Genomic DNA, 25,199 nt, shown 5'->3' on the forward strand with positions numbered 1-25,199 from the left:
CAATCTGCAAATAGAGATTGAGGAGTCAAGCAGGAAGTTCCTCCCAATCAACACTCAGTGTAATTGTCTCGTATTTGGCATTGCATGAGTTCCAGCAATTTGGCAAGGAGCAATGGACAAGTGCTCCAAGATATCCCAGGAACACAATGTTACCTTGATCACATCATTGTGACTGGCAAAAATGATGAAGAGTACTTCCAGAACCTTGGTAAAGTGTTTACCAAGCTGTCAGTATGGTCTATGTGCAAAGAGAGAGAAATGCGAGTCTTTCAAGAATGAAATCTCATATTATGGACATGTCCTTGACAAGTATGGCTTACATAAGTCACAAGAGAAGATTGAAGCAGTGCCACAAGCACCCAGACTGAGAACTTGGGTCTTGTAAACTACTGCTACCAGTTTCTCCCAAACATTGCTACAGTTCTGCACCCATTGAATGCACCGTTACAGTCAGGAACAAGATGAGAATTTTCTGAAAGATGTGAAAAAGCATTCAAGGAAGCAAAGTGGCTAATAACATCTGATTACCCATTAGATGAGTAATCACCCATTATGACCCATCCCTGCCCATCAGACCTGCGTGTGATGCATCCCCTTAAGGCATTGGAGCCGTTTTGTCACACACGATGAAAGAAGGATCTGAACACCCGATTGTGCTTGTTTCAATGAGCGCAGAATGCAGCTATGCACAGATCAACCAAGAGACCCTTAGTCTGGTATGGGGAATAAAGAGGTTCCACCACTACCTCTACGGACAAACATTTACACTAGTGACAGATCATGAACCCTTTGTGTCCATTTTCAATCCCAGGAAGGGAATTCCAGTGATGACTGCTACCCAGTTACAATGTTCGTCACTATTCCTAGGAGCCCACTCTTAGGACATAGAGTTGAAGGATATCAAACAACACAGCAGCACTGATGGCTTGTCAGGTCTTCCACTATTGGCAACTGAAGAAGGAAAGTTTTCATACTGTGACCCAGCAGAAGTGTTCCACACCGCAATGGTGGACCAGTGCGGTGACAAATTCCGAAACACAAAGGGAAACAAGGAATGACCCGACATTGTCGAAAGTCTATGACATCACCATGCAAGGATGGGTTGCTTATGGTAGGCCTGTTTCCAGAGTTCTCAGCGAGACAAGGCCAACTGTCGGTATGTCAGAGAACACTGATGTGTGGATCATGTGTTATTGTTCCCTAGAAATTACACACCACAGTGGTAAAAAATCTGCATGAAGGACACCTGGGTACAGTCAAGATGAAGGGTCTCACCTGGAGCTATGAGTGGTAGGTAGATAAACAGACTGAAGACTTGGCCAAATGGTAAACACAAAATAATCTGCAGATGTCCTGACGAAGGGTTCCGGCCCGAAACGTCGACTGATCTTTTCCACGGATGCTGCCCGACCTGCTGAGTTTCTCCAGCGTGTTGTGAGTGAGACTTGGCCAAAAGCTGTTCCGGATGCCACAAAGTTAAAATAGGACCCCCACAGGCACTGTTAAACCCTTAAGAGTGGCCGTCATCACCATGACGAAGAGTACATATGACTTTGCTGGGTCATTCATGGACTCCAGGTTTCTGATTGCGGTGGTTGCTCATTTGAAGTGGCTGGAGGTTATTCCAATGAAGTTAAACATGTCAGCAAGGACTGTCTCTGTTCTGAGGACAATCTTCTTCAGAAACTGTTTACCCAAACAAATTGTGAGAGACAACAGACCACAATACATGTCGGAAGTATTCCAACTGTTCATGAAGAAAAATGGCACCAGATATTTCAAGTCAGCTCCTCACCACCCAGCAATGAATGGGTTAGCTGAAAGGTTTATCCAAACCTTCAAAAAGTCAATTAAAGTGATGAATAAGGAGGACATTTCACTACAGTGGACAACTTCCTTCTTGTGTTTTGGAACTCTGTTCATGCGATGACAAATCAAACACCTGCAATGTGATTCATGAACAGGAATCTGAGATCTTGCATAGACCTCCAGATCTATGGAAGGAAGTGCAGAATAAACAGTTCATCCAGTTGCCAGGTGTGAATATTGGAGATCAGACATGGAGACATCATGTGGACCAGATACTGGATGCTCAACTGAAGAACACAACTGAGTCAATTGCATCCAACAAGATGGGCACATTACAGTACCAGACTTACCTCTCAGTGACTGACAGCAACATGACACGACACCGGAAACCGAGCATGTTGTCTTAGACTAGACACCCCCCAAACCTGTTGCCACTCCACAGGTCCAGAGGCACTATCCTGAAAGAAACAGAGTGCCACCCAAAAGACTGAACCTTTAGAACTGTGAAGTTATTGTGAAAGCATGTTTATTTGGAATATGGGTTTATGAAAGGGAAATTTAATATTTTGTACATATACAGTTTTATGTTGCATTAATCTAAAGGGAAAGGATATGTAATGAATGGTTCTATTTCTTATAGAGCAAAAATTGGAGCCTGATGGTTGAGGAGTGATAACTGTTCCTGAACCCAGTGGTGTGAGTCCTGAGGCTCCTCCAGCTTCTTCCTGGTGGCAGTAGCGAGAAAAACACGGCCTGGGTGGTGGGGTTCCCCGAGAGGGGATGCTGTTTTCCCAAGATGGCACTCCTTGTAGATGTGCTCAATGGTGGGGAGGCTTTTACTCCTGATGGACTGGGCCGTATCCACTGCTTTTGGTAGGATTTTCTGTTCAAGGGCTTTAGTGTTTCCATACCAGGCAGTGATGCAGTCAGTCAATATACTCTCCACCACACATATATAGAAGTTTGTCAAAGTTTTAGATTTCATGCCAGAACTTTGCACACTCCTAGGGAAGTAGAGGCACTGCCACGCTTTCTTCGCAATTCCACTTACGTGCTGGGTCCAGGCCAGGTCCTCCAAAATGATAACACCAAGGAATTTTAAGTTGCTGATTGTCTCCAAATCTGATCCTCTGATGTGGACTGGCTCATGGCCCTCTGGTTTCCTTCTCCTTAAGTCAATAATCAGTTCCTTGGTCTTGCTGACCATTAGACCATAAGATCATAAGACACAGGAGCAGAATTAGACCATCTGGCCCATCGAGTCTGCTCCACCATTCCATCATGGCTGATCCTTTTTTTTTCTCCTCAACCCCAGTTCCCGACCTTCTCCCCATAATCTTTGATGCCATGTCCAATCAAGAAGCTATTAATCTCCGCCTTAAATACACCCGATGACCAGGCCTCCATAGCTGCATGTGGCAACAAATTCCGCAAATTCACCACCCTCTAGCTAAAAAAATGTCTCCGCATCTCTGTTTTGAAAGGGCACCCCTCTATCCTGAGGTTGTGCTCTCTTGTCCTAGACTCTTCCACCATCGGAAACATCCTTTTCACATCTACTCTGTCTAGGCCTTTCAACATTTGAAAGGTTTCAATGAGATCCCCACTCGGCCTTCTGAATTCCAGCAAGTACAGACCCAGAGTCCTCAAATGTTCCTCGTATGATAACCCTTTCATTCCTGGAATCATCCCTGCGAACATCCTCTGGACCTTCTCCAATACCAATACATCTTTTCTAAGATGAGGGACCCAACACTGTTCACAATACTCATGGTGAGGCCTCACCAGTGCCTTATAAAGCCTCAGCATCACATCCTGACATTGAGTAAGAGTTTGTTGTTGTGGCACTATTCAGCCAGATTTTCAATCTCCTTCCTATATGCTGATTCATCACCACCTTTGATTCGGCCTATGACAGTGGCACCATCAGCAAACTTGAATATGGCATTGGAGCTGTGCTTAGCCATACAGTCATAGGTGTAAAGCAAGTAGAGCAGAGGGCCAAGCACACGGCCTCGTGGTGCACCTGTGCTGATGGAGATTGTGGAGGAGATGTTGTTGCCAATCCAAACTGAATGGGTTCTACAAGTGAGGAAATCAAGGTTCCAATTGCACAAGGACGCACTGAAGCCAAGGTCTTGAAGGTTATTGATTAGTTTTGAGGGAATGATGTTATTAAATACCAAGCTGTCGTTGATAAAGAGTATGCTCATGTATGCATCTTCACTGCTCCAGTGTTGAGTGAACAGCCAGTGAGATGGTGTCTGCTATGGGCCTGTTGCTCTAGAAGGCAAAATGGAGTGGATCCAAGTCAACTTCTCAGGCAGGAGTTGATACGTTTCACCACCAACCTCTCAAAACTTCTCATCACAGTGGATGCAACTGCTACTGGGTGAATGGCATTGAGGCAGATTACTATGGAAGATAGGTGGAATTGGGAAAAAATATGAAAAGGGATGTAAACAATATTGGCAACTCTTTTGTAAAACAAGACAGTAGTCAAAGTACTGAAGTAAAAATATTCTTGGAGTAGGGAAGAAATGTATTCAATTATACATCACAATTACTTTTGGTTTTTGGGAAGTGTAACTGAAGCTCATAGACTGTAATCAGTGGACCAGATGAATCCTGTGAAATTGGGGTCCAGCTGGGCTGTTCCATTGTCTGAGGGATGGAGACTCATTCTGAAATTCCACCTCCTCAAATTGATTTCCCCTTTTTGTTTTTTACTTCTGCCATTCACTGAGAGTCAGCGCACAAAATACACTACATGTGCAAGTCAAATATGCAACTGAAATCAAATAACAAACTTTAAAACTCTTGAAAGGAAACAAGTGATTAAAAAAATTCTTAAAGCAAGGAAATCCTAACATCACTAATTTTTTTAATTCCTGTTTTGTGCTTCAGTTGCGTGCAGCACGATCCAACACAAAATGTCTAAAATCTAATTTCAGGAATTTGCATTTATATCAATATCGATTTGATGAGCTCTGTGGGCCTCTGCGGCTTGCTGTAGAGCGTTGGGCTTCTGGGTTTCTCGAGAACCTGTAGTTACTAATTGTTAGAACCGTTAAGCTTAGGTGCTTTTGGTTTAATCTTGTCAAGTTAATCGTGACTGGCACAAATTTCCCACATTCTGTGATTATTTAAGGGGTCTCTTGTTTAAAGCGGAGTCCTTGTGGAGAAGGATTTGTCTTGTGGTGTCGCTCAACTGTATCTCCGATGTTCTACTGGTATTCCTATGTCTAACTTCTTGTTTCCTGCTCTGCATGGGAGTCTGCTCGTCCTCCGTGCCTGGGTCCTGGGTCAAGTCATTGCCGGCCCTCACTGTGACAAAGTCAGACGTTCCTCCATGCCTGGGTTGAGTAGCTGCCGCCGTTCACTGTGATAAAGTCTGCCATTCCTCTGCTCCACGGTTGAGTCCTGCAAGCAAGCACTGACACACGATGCTTGCCATTAACTGCTTGGAGAAGTTTCTACAGCACACGCTAAAACTACGCTTCCATTGTGTTCAAAACCAGATCCACTGAATTTCCAACCTGGACAGGAAGCACTAATGCCAGTGAGGTGGTGTGGGGGTGTGGGAGGAAGAAAACAACCACATCTCTACACAGAAAACTTCCCCTGTATTGAAGGAGAGGTAACTCTAAGAAAACTCCTTGGGTCTCTGGATAATTTCTCAAATTATGTTTTTGTAAGGTACAATGGAACTCAGACCACCTGAGAGATGCTGTAAAATATGTTAGCAGAGATCTCAAAAGATGTAAATTAATCTATTCCACAGGAAATGATTACTTTCACAATGAAGATATTGAACTCATATCAGAGCTGATAGAATACTTGGGTAAGTCCAGTAATTTCTAAGGTAGGGACATGTTTGGCACAACTTTGTGGGTTGAAGGGTCTGTATCGTGCTGTGGGTTTTCTATAAAGACCATTGCTAAAGCTCTTTACTTTCCCTTCCTAAAGTCCACAATCAGTTCCTTGGCTTTTGTTGGCATTGAGTCATCATCATTATTATGAGCCATGTTCTATGACACGGATGATCATGGCCTTAACCATGATTGTTCTTGGCAAATTTTTCTATAGAAGTGGTTTGCCATTGCCTTCTTCTGGAGAGTGCCTTTACTAGTCGCCATCAATATTTTTCAGAACTTGTCTGCCTGGAATCAGTTCTCGCATAATCTGGACTTGTGATATGCACCAGCTACTCATATGACTGTCCACTACCTGCTCCCATGGCTTCACGTGACCCTGATCTGGGGGGCTAAACAGGTACTACGCCTTGCCTAAGGGTGACCTGCAAACTAGCAGAGGCAAGGAGTGATTTAAAGTCTCCTTTGATAGACATGCATCTCCATCCTGCCATGCATGACATTGAGCTTAAGGATATTGTTACAACACTGCTCAATCAGCTGACCTAACTTATGCCAAATTTCCTCCTCAATGCCATCTGGGTTTCTGCCAATAACTATGGCATCTTTGGCGAATATGTAGATAGCTTTGGAGCTATGTATAGTCACTGGTATAGAAAGAGTAGAGCAGGGTGATTGCCAGAAAGAACTACAGTCTACAAATCAGTGACTTCAAATGAATCAACAGTGGAAGTAGATAAACCAATTGTCTTTGTTGTTGCCATGTGCTTAGTGGAGTTGGAGGCTGGCATTTTGTGAAGCTGTTCTGTCGCCTCCATCTTGTGAATTGCTTGAGAACTGATTCTTGCTCTGGGATAATCTATTCAGAGCAATTGAATGTGGTCACAGGGAGTTTCTGTTATTGACCTGCTGAACCTAAGATCATTCTCAGATATTGTGTACAGTGGCAGGTTTGCAGAAGTAATCCCATTATCTTGGTCTGGGTGACTTGGTTTGATTGCTTTGAACCAACCAGAGTTGAAAAGAACAAAGGCATGAGGCTGAAGGCCTCATAATACAATGCTGATTGTAGCCCTGGACCAGAGCCAATAAGAAAGTGACCCAGGAAGGTCAAGTAACCTTGAGCCAACAGGATGGAAATGTATCATTTGAACGGGTGAGGAACGAATATAAAAGCAGACACTTCAAATTCAGAAGTAGCGATAACTCTCCACCCATCATGAGACCGACCATCGCGGATGTGCAGTACCCCATGGACATGTGGACTTAGGTCTGGGACTATGAGAAACACATGGCTAGCACAGACTTCTCTAACTGGTATTACCTTTCCTATTTTTTTGACTGTTCATGGAGGGTCAGGAAAATTTGATAGGTGTGCACACGGGTACTTGGTTGTGTAAATTCATGTACTCTTCCGCTGGGACAATAAAGGTACTTTTCGGTAATTACAGATTCTCTGTATGCCCTAGATCATTATTACTAAGGGATATAGCCTTGTAACAAGGGCCTAGGCATGCAGACCTGAGGTGTGCCTGTGTTGACGGTCATTGAAAAAGAGCTGGAGTTTCAGTGAGGAAGACAAACATCCTGTTGCAGAGAGAAGTAGAGAGGACGTTCTTAGCGTCTGATGATAAGATTTGAAGCAAAGATGGTGTTGAACTGAGTAGTGGGGTGGAGATATGTCTGTAGAAAAATTTGCCAAGAACAATCATGGTCATTGACTATGATCGCCTATGTCATACGACGTGGCACATAATAATGATGATGCTGCTGTTGAATGCCAAGCTGCAGTCAATGGACAACAACCTGAAATGCATGTTCCATTTGTCCCGAGTGGTGTGGAGAGCTATAAACACAGCGCCTCCTGAAGATTTATTGTGATGAGAGTTAAACTGTTGTGGGTCAGAGTCCTTACTGAGACAGGAGTTGACTTCAAGAAATAACAAGTTTCTCAAAGCACTTCATACAATGGGTACAAGTACTCCCAGACAGTAGTTCTTGAGACAAATGACCCTAATTTATTGGGCACAGGTACAATTGATGCCAGCTTGAAGCAGGCAGGAACCTCAGACTACAGAAGTAGAAGGTTGAAGATGAACACTCCACTCAATTGGTCAATGCAGGCTTTTAGCTCTGGACTTGGTATGTCACCAGGGCCTGATGCTTTGTGTGAATTCTGGATGTTCTGACGTCCACCTCCAGACCAAGATCCTAGAGTTGTCAGGTGCTATAGTGGCTCTCATGGGCTTTAGACCACCTGGACAACACACACCTATGTCAAGATCCTGTTCATCGACTATAGCTCAGCATTTAATACCATCATCCCCACAATCCTGACTGAGAAGTTACAGAACCTGGGCCTCTGTACCTCCCTCTGCAATTGGATCCTCGACTTCCTAACCAGAAGACCACAATCTGTGCAGATTGGTGATAATATCTCCTCCTCGCTGTTAATCAACACTGGTGCACCTCAGGGGTGTGTGCTTAGCCCACTGCTCTACTCTCTCTATACCCATGACTGTGTGGCTAGGCATAGCTCAAATACTATCTATAAATTTGCTGATGATACAACCATTGTTGGTAGAATCTCAGGTGGTGATGAGAGAGTGTACAGGAGTGAGGTATGCCAACTAGTGGAGTGGTGTCACAGCAACAACCTGGCACTCAATGTCAGTAAGATGAAAGAGTTTATTGTAGACTTCAGGAAGGGTAACACGAAGGAACACATACCAATCCTCATAAAGGGATCATAAGTGGAGAGAGTGAGCAGTTTTAAGTTCCTGGCTGTCAAGGTCTCTGAGGATCTAACCTGGTCCCAACATATCGAGAAAGCAAGACAGCAGCTATACTTCGTTAGGAGTTTGAAGAGATTTGGCATGTCAACAAATACACTCGAAAACTTCTATAGATGTACCGTGGACAGCATTCTGACAGGCTGCTTCAGTGTCTAATATCGGTGGGGGGAGGGGGGGCTACTGCACAGGACGAAAGAAGCTGCAGTGGGTTGTAAATTTAGTCGGCTCCATTTTGAGTACTGGCCTACAAAGTACCCAGGACATCTTCAAGGAGCGGTATCTCAGAAAGGAAGTCCCCATTATTAAGGACCTCCAGCACCCAGGGCATGCCCTTTTCTCACTGTTACCATCAGGCAGGAGGTACAGAAGCCTGAAGGCACACACTCAGCGATTCAGGAACAGCTTCTTCTCCTCAGCCATCTGATTCCTAAATGGACATTGAACCCTTGAACACTGCCTCACTTTCTTAATATATAGTATTTCTGTTTTTGCACTATTTTTAATCTAGTCAATATACATACACTGTAATTGATTGATTTATTATTATATTATCTTTTTCCTTCTATATTATGTATTGCATTGAACTGCTGCTGCTAAGTTAACAAATTTCACGACACATGCCGGTGATGATAAACCTGATTCTGATTCTGTGTCATTAATCTCCCTCTAAAAGAGTGCATGAAAGACATCAAGCTCATCAGGGAGAGAGCATAATTACCATTTTTGCTATTTGTTATTGCCTCATAGGAGGTGATAATGAGGCATTGCCTTTCCCTAAACTAGAATTGCATCCTCAATTTCACAACAGCCTACCAGAGATCAGAAATGGAAATCTTTTAGATCTCTTGATTCCGAGTCCTGAGTTTCAAAGATCTAGCCCTCAAGGCAAGCAACTAACAGGTTCCTGGACCAGCTGCAGTGATGACTGGTTTCATGGCTGTGAACATACTTTTCATGAACTTTGTTCTGAATGCTATTTTCTTATTGTTTGCACAATTTGTTCTTTTTTTTTGCACATTGGGTGTTTAACAGTGTTCTTTTTGATGGTATCTTTTAGGATTCTTTATTGTGTGTCTGCTTGTAATCTCAAGGTTGTATATAGTATACACACCTTGATATTAAATGTACAAACATTTGTACTTTGAACTACAGATCTCCTAATTCACTAGAGATTCTGGTTTGGGAAGACTCAACATGTTTTTGTGGGTACACTTATCCATGCAAATCTTTATGAAGCTGATGACGACTGTGGCATGTTCATTCAGATCCATCAATGAATCCGTCTAATCCATTGATTCAAAGCAGTGCTGTATACATTGCCTTGCCTCCCTTTAGCATCCTCTCCACTGGTACCCCAGTCTTCAGTCTTTGCCCCGTACACAGGAAGCAGAAGTGTGAGCAGGTAGATACGGGATGACTCGGTAAGTGCACTTGATGGTGGTGTAACAATGGTCAAGTGTGTTGTATCCTCTGGTAGCAGGTGATATGCTAGTAGTCAGTTCAGCAGAGGCTTTTTCGAGTTAGCTTGGTTGGAGTTTCAGATCATGATGAAGAAGATCAGGGTTTGCTGTTTCCTTAGTTGCTTATCATGCCACTCAATTCCTACAAAGCCAGCTTGACATCTCTCTGTAGGGAGTGGGGGGGGGCGGGGTAGGTATATACTGCAACCAGGAAAACAGCAGGGAAATGCTTTGGCGGATAGTATGGATGACAACTGACCACCAGATGCTCCAAGTAGGGGGAACAGGAATCAGACAGAACCACCATACCTCAGCACCACAATATGCTAATCAAGTGACAACCTCCATTGCCTCTGCCTTTACCGGTTGCCACCACCCGATCCACGTGTAGGTACACACTGACACTCATTCAAAGATTAATCAACTATTGATGATGATTGGAATAAAACGTAATCCATGGTCATCATCATTATCATCATCATCATCAGGTGTTGTGCCCAGTTTGAGCTTTGACTGCCATGGCCCACACACTCCTGTTTCGGGTCAAGTGGATCAATTCATTGGTATTCATTTCCAGTTCTCTGGCTGCTGTCTCCATCATCATTTGTCTTTGTCTTCCTCTTGCTTTCTTCCCTTCAATCTTTCCCATAATTACCGTGCATTCTAACGCCTCTTTCCTAATCACATGTCCAATGAAGTTACGTTGCCTTTTCATGATCTCATACATTATTTCTCTTTTTGTATTTGCTCTGTTCATGACATCCTCGTTAGATATTTGTTAGATAATCCATGATGTAGATATTAAATGGCTGTGGTTTTATACCTCAATAAGGAGCACTGACAGCTTGGTTAGCATTGATCTCACCCTGATCTGTAGTCTTTATTATGATTATTTCAAAAGAGATTTGATTAACTTATTACCACAATTTCCTCTACCCTACTCGCCAAGGCCTTCTCATGCCCCCTTCTTGCTCTTCTCAGCCCCTTCTTAAGGTTCTTTCTTGCTTCCCTATATTCCACAATAGACCCATCTGATCCTTGCTTCCTAAACCTCATGTATGTGCCTTCTTCTACCTGACTAGATTTTCCACCTCACTTGTCACCCATGGTTCCTTCACCCTACCATTCTTTATCTTCCTCACCGGGACAAATTTATCCCTAACATCCCTAAACATTAATCACATGTCCAGAGTACATTCCCCTGCAAAAACATCATCCCAATTCACACCCACAAGTTCTAGCCTTATAATTTGCCATTCCCCAATTAAAAATTTTCCTGTCCTCTCTCATTCTATCCTTTTCCATGATAATGCTAAAAGCCAGGGAGCGGTGGTCACTGTCCCCCAGATACTCACTGAGAGATCTGTGACCTGACCTGGTTCGTTACCTAACACTAGATCTAGTATGACATCCCCCTAGAGGCAGATACACTAGTGAAATTTAAGAGACTACTAGACAGGTATATGGAGGAATTTAAGGTGGGGGGTTATATGGGAGGCAGGGTTTGAGGGTCGGCACAACATTGTGGGCCGAAGGGCCTGTAATGTGCTGTACTATTCTATGTTCACAGGAACAGTAACAATATTCTCTTTGTCAGTAAGAGTAATATAGTGCCAAAAATACCTTTAAATCTCCGGAACCTCTTTCGATGGTGCTATGTACTATTGAGGTTGATAGAGTCTTGGTTAATCAGGACATGAAGGGATATGGGGAGAAGGTAGAAGATTGGGGTTGAGAGGAAAAATGAATCAGCCATGATGAAATGGCAGAGCACACTAGATGGGCCAAAAATGGCCTATTTTGCTCCAAAATCTTGTGGTCTTATGTTTTTGAAGCCGGACAATAAGAGAATCTGAAATAAAACTTCAAAAACGTGTGTAATGTACATTCTAGGAAACATCATGTTATGGATAAAAGTGAAAATCCCACAAACAGAAAGAACAAAATTTCAGGACCTAGTAACAAATGATGGTGAACAATTACAGCACAACGAGATGTCCTGAGAAGCCACGTGTTAATAAAAAAGACAAGGTTGAAACAATGCCAGGGATCTTCTGACTTCTACCAGACACCATCAGTACCGGCCAAGTAAATCCTGGCCACGTAACAATGATTAATTCAGTTTGGCCTCTTATGTCCATATGATCTCATTTACTCTCAATTATCAACAGAACTCATAAGTAGTGCTGACTCGCTAATAACTTTAACTTCTTGTGCATTTATTCTGCCATGACAATTTATCAACAAATCTCATAACTTTGTTCATACTTGCACCCCTCTGCCATCTGATTTCTGAATGGACATTGAAGACATGAACACAACCTCACTACTTATTTAATTTAATTATATATGTACTTACTGTAATTCACAGATTTTTTCTCTATTATTATGTGTTGCATTTTACTGCTGCTACAAAGTCAGCAGATTTCACAGCATATGCCAGTGATATTAAACCTGACTCTGATGACCTTGATGTAAGCATCAACACCAGAATATAATTCTAGATGGTCGATGAGACTAATTGCCATTAACATCAACCCAACCAAATTCTCAGCAGTTGTGGGAGTCACAACATACAATTAAATCAATCTCGTGTTATTGCTGAACTATATCATCAGCCTAAATATTTACACCTGTTTCATCAATTATCTTCTCTCCCTATTAATATGGGGCTGTTCACTTGCGACTTACTTTCGAAGTTTAAATTTTAAGATGTAAATTCTGTTTAAATTAGCACCAGAGTCACTGGGCGTTGTGTTAAACATACAGTTACAGGAGTAACTCAAGCCATATGTTGCAATTCACATGCATTTTGGAACCAAATTTTGTCAGAGGACATGAACACAATTGTGACTCTATTACATCTACAGCACAAAGAATCTTGGACAAATTTCAATTTATCAGCTCAGTTCCTGACAGATCCTGATGAGGGAAAGTAAAGTAATCAATATGGTATTCCAGAAGTGTAATAAGGATCTGCATGGCACTATGAAGATTGATTTAAATGTCAATTTATGAAATATTCTTTCAACAATGAGGGATAAAAGTGAAATGAGATTTTAAATATCAATATATGGTTGAAAGATTAACAAACATCTAACTGATCATTCAAAGTTTGTGCTACACAGAAAATGGATATAATTATAGTCAGGCTACTAGAGGAACTTGGCAGGTCCGGCAGCATCTATGAAAATGAATGGTTTTGGGCTGAAATGCTTTGTCTAAAATGGAAAGGAGGGGGGAAGATGCCAGAATAAGAAGATGGGGGAAAGGTAAGGAGAACAAGTGGGAGGTGATGAAGGGAAAGGCAAAGGGCTGGAGAAGAAGTTGCACACACAGAATGCTTGAGGAACTCAGCAGGCCAGGCAACATCTGTGGAAAAGAGTAAACAGTCGACGTTTAGGGCCGATACCCTTGACTGAGAAGAAGGAATCTGGGTAGGCGCAGAGAGTGGATCATGGGAGAAATGGAAGGAGGAGGGGCACCAGGGTGAGATGATAGGCCGGGTGAAGAGAAGAGGGAAGAGGACAGTCTGAGGAATTGAAGAAGAGGGTATGGGAGGGGGAAGGTTACTGGAAGTTGGAGAAATCGACGTTTATGCCACCAGGTTGGAGCCTACCTAGGTGGAATATGAGGTGTTGCTCCTCCAACCTGAGAGTGGCCTCATCATAGCAAAAGAGGAGGCTGATAGAGCCGATATGTCCTACAAATTCCTTTTTCACCAGCCCTTTGCCTTTTCCACCTATCATCACCTAGCTTCTTCATTCATCCTCCTCTCACTTGGCTTCACCTATAACCTTTTATCTTGTCCTCCTTCCACTCCTCCCACCTTCTTATTCTGGCATCTCCCCCCTTCATTTCCAGTCCTGATGAAGGGTCTCGGCCTGAACCATCAACTATTGATTCATTTTCATAGATGCCACCTGACCAGCTGAGTTCCTCCAGCACTTTGTGTGTGTTACTTTGGATTCCTGGTATCTGCAGAATCTCTCGTGGTGTTGGTAATGATACTGTAGTGCCCTCTAGAGTTAGCAGGACCACTGCTTATTTTGGTATGTATCTGGGACTGGGGTATAGGATGGAAAATTAACACTTATCACAAAACTTGCAGTTATAGTAAACAGTGAGGATAACAGGCACCAGGGAGATTAGGTGAAGTGTCAGTTGCATTGTAGATTATGTCTAATGCAAAGAATTCTTAATTGATAAATTTCACAAAGAAGACACAAAGGAGACACAATATAAATAATTGCCAACATTTCAGAGAAATGTGTGCTGCTACACAGAGATCCAGGGATTTACATATATCAACTTCTGAAGTTTGCAGGACAAAATTCAACCCTGTTCAAAAAGCATACAAGTTCCTTGCTTATTATTTAAAGTTATTTGTTTACAGTATATGGATGTGGTTGGCAATTCTGACTTTTGTCATCTTTTCCTTATTTGCCCTATAATGAGGAGGTAGTAATGATAACTTTTAACTAGTGGATCTGAAGGGTGGCAAATTTCCCTCTCTGAGGGATATTCCTGAATAAAATAGATTTTACCTGCTACAATTCAGTGATTCCATTGTTACTGTTACAGAAACTAGAATATTACAGAAATTCTCGATTTCTCAGATCACAGGATCAAAGGGGTCTCCCTACCATCCACTGGGGATATTTATCAGGACTGCTGCATATGCAAGCACCCTTAGTATTACTAAGGATCCCACCCATCCATCCAGCATCCTCTTTGACTTTCTACCATCAGGCAGGAGACTCCGATGCATAAAAACAAGAACAGTCGGAATGGGAAACAGCTTCTTCCCTCAGGCCATTAGGCTTCTGAACTTCATTTCGCATCACATTAGAAGTATCACTGGTTAATCTGTTCTGTACCTTAAAATATGTAATTTATGCACATCACTGTGTATATTTATGCAAAATTCATCTGCAGATTTTTATCCTTACTTCCCTAACTTATTGTGTGTTATATGTACCACTGTGCTTTACACCCTGGCCCGGAGAAACATTGTCTCATATACACAGCTATACATGTGACAGTATTTGATATTATACATGTACAGTATATCATTAACTGACAATAAACTTGACTTATATTAAATTAGTAGAACATAATTTCTCCAGATGCCATGGTGGCAATAAACTCCAATATTTAGATCAAAGGTCCAGAAATCTTGCTACTACGTGACTGGGCTGCCATACTCACGGCAAAGTATGGAGTATAAAAATTAATCTTGCATGAAAACTTTATATACTAGGGGGTAGTTGGTGCATTGGCCCTGTTCTTAATGCTATAGTCTTGCAAGTATGTGAAAGCTTTAAAGAGAATATATAGAAGATTGACTAGCTTTGTTGCCAGAGTCTTTTGTGGAGTCATACAGCATAAAAACGTTCCCTTTGTCCCAATAGTCATGTCAACCAGAATTCCCATCTAGGCTAATCCTGTTTGCCTGTGTTTGTCCCTTATATCTCTCAACCTTTCCTATCAATGTGTCTCTGCACGTCCATTTTAAATGTTGTTAATGAACCTGCCTCTACCACTTCCTCTCAACAGACCAACCTGTGTAGAAAAATGTATTTATTTATTTATTGAGATACAGCGCAGACCATTCGAAGCACGTTGCCCAGCAATCCCTCGATTTGACCCTAGCCTAATTATGAGACAATTTATAACGACCAATTTAGAACTACCAATCGGTACATCTTTGGACTGTGGGAGGAAACTGAAGCACTAGGAGGAAATCCAGATGGTCACCGGGAGCGTGTACAAACCCCTTACCAGGCAGATAATCTGACGAGTATTGATAATGGCTGGAGTCACCCATCTTGTAAAGACACTGCCCAGTATAAGGAAATGGCAAACCGTTTCTGTAGAAAAATTTGCCAAGAAAATCATGGTTATGGAAAGACCATGATTGCCCACGTCATATGGCACGGCACATAATGAATGAATGTGATCACCCATCTTCCTCCTAAGCTACAAAGTTCAAAGTTTATTTATTATCAAAGTATGTATACTTTATACCACCTTCAATTTCATCTCTTTACAGGCAGTCATTAAACAAAGAAACCCAACAGAACCCATTGAAATCAAGACTATCAAACATCCAATGCACAGAGAGAAAAAAAAATCACGAAAACAATGATCAAGCAAACAGTATTCAGAACGGAAGTTCACAATGCTGGGCGTCACTGCAGCCAGTTCAGAAGGCCTCAGTCCAGCGTAAACCCCACGGAACAGCAAGCTGAATCTGCCCATCTCTCTTTCTGTCCCCAAAACCCTGAACATTTCAATCTGGCCTGGTGCTTAAATTGTCCAAACTTTGTCTCAAGCCCCAGCCAGCTCAATCTCTCTCCATAGCTCAGTTCCTTGAGTCCTATTCCATCCATCTTAAATCATCTGATTAAGACCCAGCCACAAAAAGAACTAGCAAATGTATTGGAATGGTTAAAGTGAGGAGGAACTTGATCTGTGTGTTGAGACTTGAGAAGCTGCCATTGCTCTGTTTGGACCAGAGAAGATTAACAAAAGATTCATGGTTATGAGGATGTTTGATAGCGTTAAGTGTTGTAAAATGTTTCTGCTGAGATGGTCAATGAGTAATCCGCAGATTTTTAGTCATAGAGTCATAGAAAAGCTCAGAAACAGGCCATTCATCCCATGTAGTCCATGGTGAGCCATTTAAACTGCCTACTCCCATCGACCTGCTCTGGGACCATAGCCCTCCATTGCTCTATCAAATCTCCCCTCAATCATCTAAGGAATAAAGTCCAAACTCAGAAGAAACTCGGAAAGTGTGTAGCTTGGGTTGAGTTGTTCTCCGCTCTTGGCAATCCATTTGCTGGCATTTCATCACCATACAAGGAGGCATCATCAGTGCACTGTTCATGTGTGGTGTGTCCTCTGAATGCACGGCCTTCATATACTTATCAATCAGCTGATTGATAAGGAGGTGAAAAGATTTGATTGTACGGTAAGTTGTGATCCCCTAAAATGAATTTTCTGGAAGGTGTGGAAGCTGAATCAACAATAAGTTTAAAAACATTACCTATTGCTTTGGAGAGTGAAAAACAGGAGATTGGTTCAGACTGTTGGGGCATATTCTGGAGTTATGGTATATAGCAAATATTAATTTCAATGGCAACCATTCTTCAGAGCTGAATGTGGATTGAGTTTAAAATGCAGCTCAGAACAATAGTCTTCCTGGAGCTGCAGACTGGGGTCGGCTGCAAACAAAGAAACACTCCACTGACCTGAGATGCCAGCATATGCATGAATGCAGCTCAGAGACAGTGGGGATTAACATTCATTTCGGGTGTTTGGAATGTGAGTGTGAAGATCATGGTTTTTGAAAATGATATGTAATTTAAAGGAAGCATTGTGGATACATTATAACTATAGAATTATCCTGCTGTTACCTTTGATCTTCAGCATATAAAAACGCAATGTAACATTGGGTGAGGCAGGCTTCTTCTTCCAAGAGTGTCTCCAGTATGATGCCTGTTTGTTTTTGCTGAAGAAAGACTTCTAAAACCACCAGCTTCAGTATCTCTCCGGTGACTTTGCTACCAGTCACAAGACAATGGACATAATCTTAATATGAAACAGCACTGAAATTGGTCATTATTCTTCTGCCAGTTCTTTCATAATTCTTTCCAATAAATAATGCCCATCGTTTTCCACCACTCACTCACACTGGCCAAAGGACTCTGTACTCCATGGGGAAATGTTTTGGCATGCCTGAAGAACTCCAAATACGTGTCAGTGATAACAAACTTGATACTGAGTCGGCAAGTTCACGTTTTGTAGCTCAACTCCAACTGGTGTTGAGCAGTGAACTTGTGTGGCAGAATTTATCAATAGGTTCCAAGTATGTGGAGGTCCCAGACATTGGGCTAAAAACTGGTAAATACTAATAGAAAGTCATGGAATCATCATCAAAATGCGTCAAAATCTGGGCCAATATTCCCCAGATGGGTGCTAACTGATATATTGGAATGTTCCTTTCTCCTGTACTCGATGCTTCAATTAATCTCACCTAGTCCTGATATCACCAAGCTTTATCTGCATACCCATCCCAATCTCTGTACTCCTGACGCCCTTTTGAAGTGAACCAATTAATTCATCACTATTAAAGAGCCCATAACTACTCACAAACAGTTCCATAAGACCACAAGATATAGGAGCAGAAGTAGGCCATTTGGCCCATTGAGTGGTCTGCCATTCTAAAATGGCTGATCCAATTTTCCTCTCAGCCCCAATCTCCTGCCTTCTCCCCATATCCTTTCATGCCCTGACCAATCATGAATCTATCAACTTCTGCCATAAAGATACATAAACATTTGGCCTCCACAGCTGCCTGTGGCAAAGAATTCCAGAGATTCACCACTCTCTGGCTAAAGAAATGCCTCCTCATCTCTGTTCTAAAAGGATGTCCCTCTGCTCTGAGGATGTGTCCTCTGGTCTCAGAGTCTCCCACTAGAGGAAACATCCTCTCCAAATCCACTCCACCAAGGCCTTTCACCTTTCGATAGGTTTCAATGAGGTCACCCCTCATTCTTCTGAATTCCAGCAAATACAGGCCCAGAGCCAAATGTGCTTTATATGACAAACCATTCAATCCTGGAATAATTTTCATGAACCTCCTCTGAACCCTCTCCAGTTTCAGCACATCTTTTCTAAGATAAGTGGCTCAAAACTGCACACAATATTCCAAGTGAGGATTCCCCAGTGCTTTATAATGTTTCAACATTACATCCTTGCTTTTATATTCTAGTCCTCTTGAAATGAATGCTAACATTGCATTTGCCTTCCTCACCACAAATTAACCTTTAGGGAATCCTGCACAAGGACTCCCAAGTCCATTTTGCACCTGGGATCTCCACTTTCAGATCTCCTCCTCCCACTTTCAAATCACTTACTATCTCTTCTTTCAGTTAGTCCTGACGAAGGGTCTCGGCCTGAAACGTCGACGGTACCTCCTCCTATAGATGCGGCCTGGCCTGCTGCATTCACCAGCATTTTTTGTGTGTGTTGCTTGAAATTCCAGCATCTGCAGACTTCCTCGTGTTTGCAAAATACTTTTTCAGTTCAGTTTCATTGTCCCCCATTACTACCTCTCCAGCATCATTTTCTAGCAATGGGATATCCACCCTCACCTCTCTTTTACACTTTATGTATCTGAAGAAATTTTTGGTATCCTGTTTATTATTGGCTCGTTAACTTTTGTATTCCATCATTACCTTCTTAATGACTTGTAGTTGTTTATAAAAACCTCCCAATCCTTTAACTTCCCACTAATTTTTGCTACATTACACGCCCTCTCTTTGGCTTTTATGTTGGCATTGACTTCTCTCATTAGCCATGGTTGTGTCATTTTTCTCTTAGAATACTTTTTCCTCCTTTGGAACGTATATACCTGTGCCTTCCAGATTGCTTTCAGAAATTCCAGCCATTGCTGTTTGGCTGTCATCTTTGCCAGTGTACTTTTCCAATCAATTCTGGCCAATCTCCTCTCATGCCTCTGTAATTCCCTTTACTCCACTGTAATATTGCTACATCTGACTTTAGCTTCTCCTTCTCAAATTTCAGGGTGAATTCAATCATATTATGATCACTTGCTCATAGGGGTTCTTTTACCTTAAGCTCTGTTTTAATGAATAACACCCAATCTGGAATAGCTGATCCTCTAGTGGGCTCAACCACTGCTCTAAAAAACCATCTCGTAGGCACTCTAGAAATTTCCCCTCCTGGAATCCAGCATCTACCTGATTTTCCCAGTCTCTCTGCATGTTGAAGTCCCCAGTGACTATTGTAACATTGCCCTTTTTGGCATGCATTTTCTATCTCCCACTGTATTTTGTAGGCCACATTGTTACTACTGTTTGGGAGTCTGTATACAACTTTCAGAAGGGTCTTTTTACCCTTGCAGTTCCTTAGCTCTATTCACAATGATTCTGCACCTTCCAACCCTATGTCACTAATGATTTGATGTCACTTTTTACCAACACAGCAACGCCTCCCCCACTGCCTTCCTGTTTATCCTTTCAATAATGTATTCTTGGACATTAATCTTCTTTCAGCCATGATTCAGTGATGCCTACAACATCATAATTGCCAATCTGCAATAGTGCAGCAAGTTTTGCCATATACTGTGCACATTCAAATACATCACTCTTTTTGAATTTGTCTGCCTTGTATGTTGCAAATCCTGTTTGTTAGAGTGAATTTTTTTGGGTAGATGATTTGTTTACACTTAAATGACTTTGGCCACCAGATTTCTATTTGACAATGCGCTTTCTAAAAAGATGTGAATACCAGATGCTTCTGGCACCGTAGTTTTGACCTGATGCTGTAGTTTCAAAGACAGCATTATCTATACATTATAAATATTAATTGTCTTCTATGTTAGCATGGGAAATGCCAAATAAATGTACCGTAGACTTAACTTGCATTCTGAAAGGCTGTGGATACCAACCCAGACATGTTGGCGTCGGAAGGAGAGGATGGTGTGATATTTTGTATGTAACTTCAATAGGAAGCATTGTCTATGCATTGTCTGTAATTTTTTAAGTAGCGATTGCCTTTGTGTTTAGCGTATAAATATCGAGCCCACATTCAGCTAACAGACCTTTCTGCGGAAAGAGTCTCGGTACATAGATGCCTGCTGTACCTTGTTGTGTCGAATAAAGAAGCTGCTTTGTATCTACCAGTGACTCTGTCTCTCTGGTGATTTCATCCATACTACAACACTGTTAACTGCAAACTTTGCCCAATCAACAGCCTCTCCACACTTCACAGACAAGAGAAAATGTGCAGATGTTAGAAATCCGAGCAACCCACACAAAATGCTGGAGGAACTCAGCAGGCCAGGCAGCATCTATGGAAAAAAATACAGTCGATGTTTTGGGCTGAAACCCTTCAGCAGGACCGGAGAAAAAATGTTGAGGAGTAGATTTGAAAGGTGGGGGAGGGGAGAGAGAAACGCCAGGTGAAAATTGAAACATGGAAGGGGAGGGATGAAGCAAAGAGCTTGGAAATTGATGGTGAAAGAGACAGAAGACTATGGAAGAAGGAAGAAAGGGTGGGGGAAGAGCACCAGAGGGATGTGATGGGCAGGCAATGAGATAACATGCGAGAGGGACAAGGGGATGGGAAATGGTGAAGGGGGAGGCATTACTGGAGGTTCGATAAATCGATGCCATCAGGTTGGAGGCTACCCAAATGGAATATAAGGTGTTGTTCCTCCAACCTAAGTGTGGCCTCAGTGGAGGAGGCCATGGATTGATATGTTGGAATGGGAATGGGAAGTAGAATTAAAATGGGTGGCCACTGGGAGATCCTGCTTGTTCTGGCAGACAGAGTGTAGATGCTCGGCGAAGCGGTCTCCCAACCTACGTCTGGTCTCACCGATATACAAGATGTCACACCGTGAGCACCAAATACAGTAAATGACCCCAACAGACTCACAGGTGAATTGTCGCCTCAACTGGAAGGACTGTTTGAGGCCCTGAATAGTAGTGAGTGAGGAAGTGTAGGGGCAGGTGAAGCAATTGTTCCACTTGCCAGGAGGGAGATCAGTGGGGATGGACAAATGGACAAGGGAGTCGCATAGGGAGCGATCCCTGCGGAAAGCAAATGAAAGATGTGTTTGGTGGTGGGATCCAGTTGGAGGTGGTGAAGTTTTGGAGAAGTTGTGTTGGACCTGGAGGCTGGTGGGGTGGTAGGTGAGGGCAAAAAGAACCCTATCCTTGATAGCATGGCGGGAGGATGGGGTAAGGGCACATGTGCATGAAATAGAAGAGATGTGTTTGAGGGCAGCATTGATGGTGGAGGAAGGGAAGCCCCTTTCTTTGAAAAAGGTGGACACCTCCTTCACTCTAGAATGAAAAGCCTCATCCTGAGAGCAGATGCGGTGGAAACGGTGGAATTGAGAGAAGGGGATGGTGTTAACTACACATTGCTTCTGTTTGTAAACCATCTATCTCATCTTCAGCACTATTATCTGCCTTTTCTACAATACTTCTTGTGTTGAAATATATGCAGCTCAGAACACTAGTCACATTATACTCAACCTTTTGATTCCTAACTTCATCTGAGGTCTTGTCAACATCTGCTTCCACAAGCTTTCCACTACTGCTCTGGCACCCTGGTTCCCATCCCCCTGCAACTCTAACTTAAACCCCACCATGCAGCACTCACAAACCTTCCCACCAGGATATTATCTTCCTTCAGTTCAGGTGCAAACCGTCTTTTGTGTGCAGATCCCACCTTTCCTTGAAGAGAGCCCAATGATCCAAGAATCTTATGCCCACCTTCCTATACCAACCCTTTGGTGACATATTAAACTGTATAATGTTCCTAGTTCTGTCCTCCTGAGATAGCAGCCCTGGAGGTCCTACTCTTCAAGTTAGCACCTACTCCCTGTGCAGAACCTTGTCACTCATCCAATCCATGTCATTGGTATCTACATGCACCACGACTTCTGGTTGTTCGTCCTCCCATTTAAGAATGCAAAGGGCTCCATCCAAGAAATCGCAGACCCTGACACCCGGGAGGCAACACACCATCTGGGAATCTCATTCTCGCCCACAGAACCTCCTGTCCATTCCCCTAACTAACGAATCCCCTTTCACCACAACTTGCCTCTTCTACCTCCCGACCCTTCCTTCCTGGGTGAGTCACAGATGCAGACTCAGTGCCATAGACTCACCCACTGCAACTTTCTTCCCCCCACCCCAGATTCCAAAGTGACATACCTGTTGTTGACAGGATGGCCACAGGACTACCCTGCATTGGCTCCTTCACCCTGTTCCCCTTCCTGTCACCCAGTTTCCTGTGGTTCGCACCTTGGGTGTAAGTACCTCTCTATATGTTTTATCTATCATCCCCTCAGCCTCCTGAATGATCTGGAATTCATCCTGTGCCAGCTCCAACTCCTTAAAGCCATTTGTTAGAAGCTGCAGCTGGATGTACTTCTCGCAGTTGTAGCGTTCAGGGAAACACACACAAAATGCTGGAGGAACTCAGCAGGCTGGGTAGCATCTAGGCAATGAGTACAGTCGACGTTTCGGGCAGAAACCTTTGGCAGGTCTCCCTTTACCACCTGTACTCTTTTCCTAGATGCTGAGTTCCTCCAGTCCTTTGTGTGTGTTGCTTGGATTTCCAGCATCTGCAGATTTTCTCTTGTTTGTGTAGCGTTCAGGGATATTGAAGGTCTCCCTGCCTTCCCACATCTCGGAAGAGCAGCATTCCACTATACTGCCTGTCATCTCTACTGTGTTAGCTGAGCAGATATAAAGAAGAGAAGGGGAGAAAAACTTGAGGTTTTCTTTCCTTCGCTTTCTCTGAGTGAACCTGATCGTAGTCCCCTTCTCTCAAACTTCCGATGTCCGGATTGGCCGCTGGTCAAAATTCAGAAGTTCCATTTGTCAAATGCCTGTTATTTTATTCCCATAGCTGCCCGTCCATGTTATATCATCTGCAAACTTTGAGACAATACGGCAGTTTTTCAATTCTAGGGCATGAATGAATCTGGCAACAAAAAACAATCACCAGTGCCGATTCAGAGGAAATCTAGCAAAATGCGTTCACATTCCTGCGTCAGAGTGTAGTCTCTAACATCAAGCCACCTCCGTACCATCTCCGCTGTCGTTAGTCTCTAGTTGAATATTCATCGATTTCGCTAACAGATCTATTTACTATGTCTCAAAAATGCGGCGTCCATCGCTAAGCACCCTCATTAACCAGGTGATACCTTGCTCCCGTGGTTAACATCCGGAAGGAGGTACAGAAGGTTGACATTCAACAAAAGAAACACACTCAGGCACCCAGGAAAGGTCCCTGCCCCTCCGCCATCCAATTTGAACCACACTAGTTTATTTCTATTTTTGCACTATTTCTTAAATTTAACTATTTCATATATATATATACTTAATTCAGTTTTTTTCTCTATTATTATGTATTGCGTGGTACTGCTGCCGCAAACTCAACAAATTTCACGACATATGCCTGATTCTGATTATTTTCTAAAATTTTGTAAAATGAAGCAGGTAATCACACTTTTGCTGACTATTAAATCTATGCTCAGATTTACTCCGCAGTCATTTATAGATATCTTTTTTTTACAGAATCACATCGGCATTTCATTTTCACTCTTCACGGCAATACTCTTTCACTGTTTCAAATACTCATTTCAAAGCATCGGGGTTCCTAAACAAAAGAAAGCCCCGAGTTATTGATCTGGGTGTTTCTGATACTACAACGAGCTGAGCATCAAACTCCTGGTGTAAATGTCATACTCGGCTCCCAGTTGCTGGGACAGGTGAATAGCTTCGCACTAACGTAGACCGGAAACGTGTTTACCAATGATCGCAGAGCCCATCATAGAATTTATTACGGTGAAGGTGGCTGTAAAAAGGTTACTCTTCTCGTCTTCCGCTGCGTTCGATTTCTTATCTTCCAAATCCACCGTCTACAAAAAAAAAAGCCGGTGCATAATTGACAATAGCAAATCAAGATAAAATTATGTATTTTATTTATTTCAGTCTTTCATGCCTTTTGAACTTGTAACTTTTTAACTGCCAATAAGCAGAAATTCCCAATTTTCCAGGCAGCGCCAAGGCGGTGGCGTGGATGTTATCTTAACGACCCGTTTCAATAACTCTTGCATCTTACATTTTAGCTAATGTTGTGCCTATTTTTTTCGATCTTGTGCATTAACACTTCCACTCATAAATCTTCGTTAACTTCTACGGCGAGGCTTTCAAAGCAACAAGTTATCGGATATCCCAGTATAAGGTCATAGCAATTTATCAGTTATCAATATTGGTCCAGTCTTTTAAAAATAGTAAGGCTCACCTTACCTCATTATGATTTTCCTGCACGTTTTGTCTTTTATCCCCCATGTTCCCCGCTCGCACGAACAAAAATGTATATTTGGAGGCTTTAAGTTTCCAGCGCTACGAAATTGAAGTTACTGTTCCAAATGGCTGTACACTTTTCCGATGCCTCTCAAATAAATCCAGCTCCTCCCAATCACCTCCCTCTAAACGGATCCTGCTATCCGGGGTTCCAACCTCCAATGTAAATGTTATGACTCACTGTTCCAAAAGGCAAGGTGCTGTTTTAAATCTCCACCAGTTCCACTTGCCCTGCACTGAGCTGAGTGTCTGGTTGTAAGGAGCATGGCGTCGTTTTCAGCTCCATATTTGTAGGTTGTAGAATTTTCTAGGAGTCTCCGATTACAGGACGCA

At 42.6% G+C, this 25,199-nt stretch overlaps 1 protein-coding gene across 4 annotated transcripts in view; it reads right to left on the reverse strand.

The window, feature by feature from the left end:
• Positions 1-24,954, reverse strand: part of slc38a11 (solute carrier family 38 member 11) — a 114,026-nt gene extending 89,072 nt beyond the window's left edge. For 3 of the 4 annotated variants that reach the window (XM_063050144.1, XM_063050142.1, XM_063050145.1), the window contains exons 1-2: positions 24,810-24,954; positions 24,310-24,418 (exon numbers count right to left, since the gene is read on the reverse strand). In XM_063050144.1, the coding sequence (XP_062906214.1) occupies positions 24,310-24,418; positions 24,810-24,851 (151 nt within the window). In that variant the 5' untranslated portion in view covers positions 24,852-24,954. Of the gene's footprint in view, positions 1-24,309; positions 24,419-24,804 lie in introns of all 4 variants that reach the window. The other variant, XM_063050143.1, reaches the window with a different exon arrangement.
• Positions 24,955-25,199: the final 245 nt, after the last annotated feature.

The sequence above is a fragment of the Mobula hypostoma genome, chromosome 6, assembly GCF_963921235.1.
Source record: "Mobula hypostoma chromosome 6, sMobHyp1.1, whole genome shotgun sequence".
NCBI lineage: Eukaryota > Metazoa > Chordata > Chondrichthyes > Myliobatiformes > Myliobatidae > Mobula > Mobula hypostoma.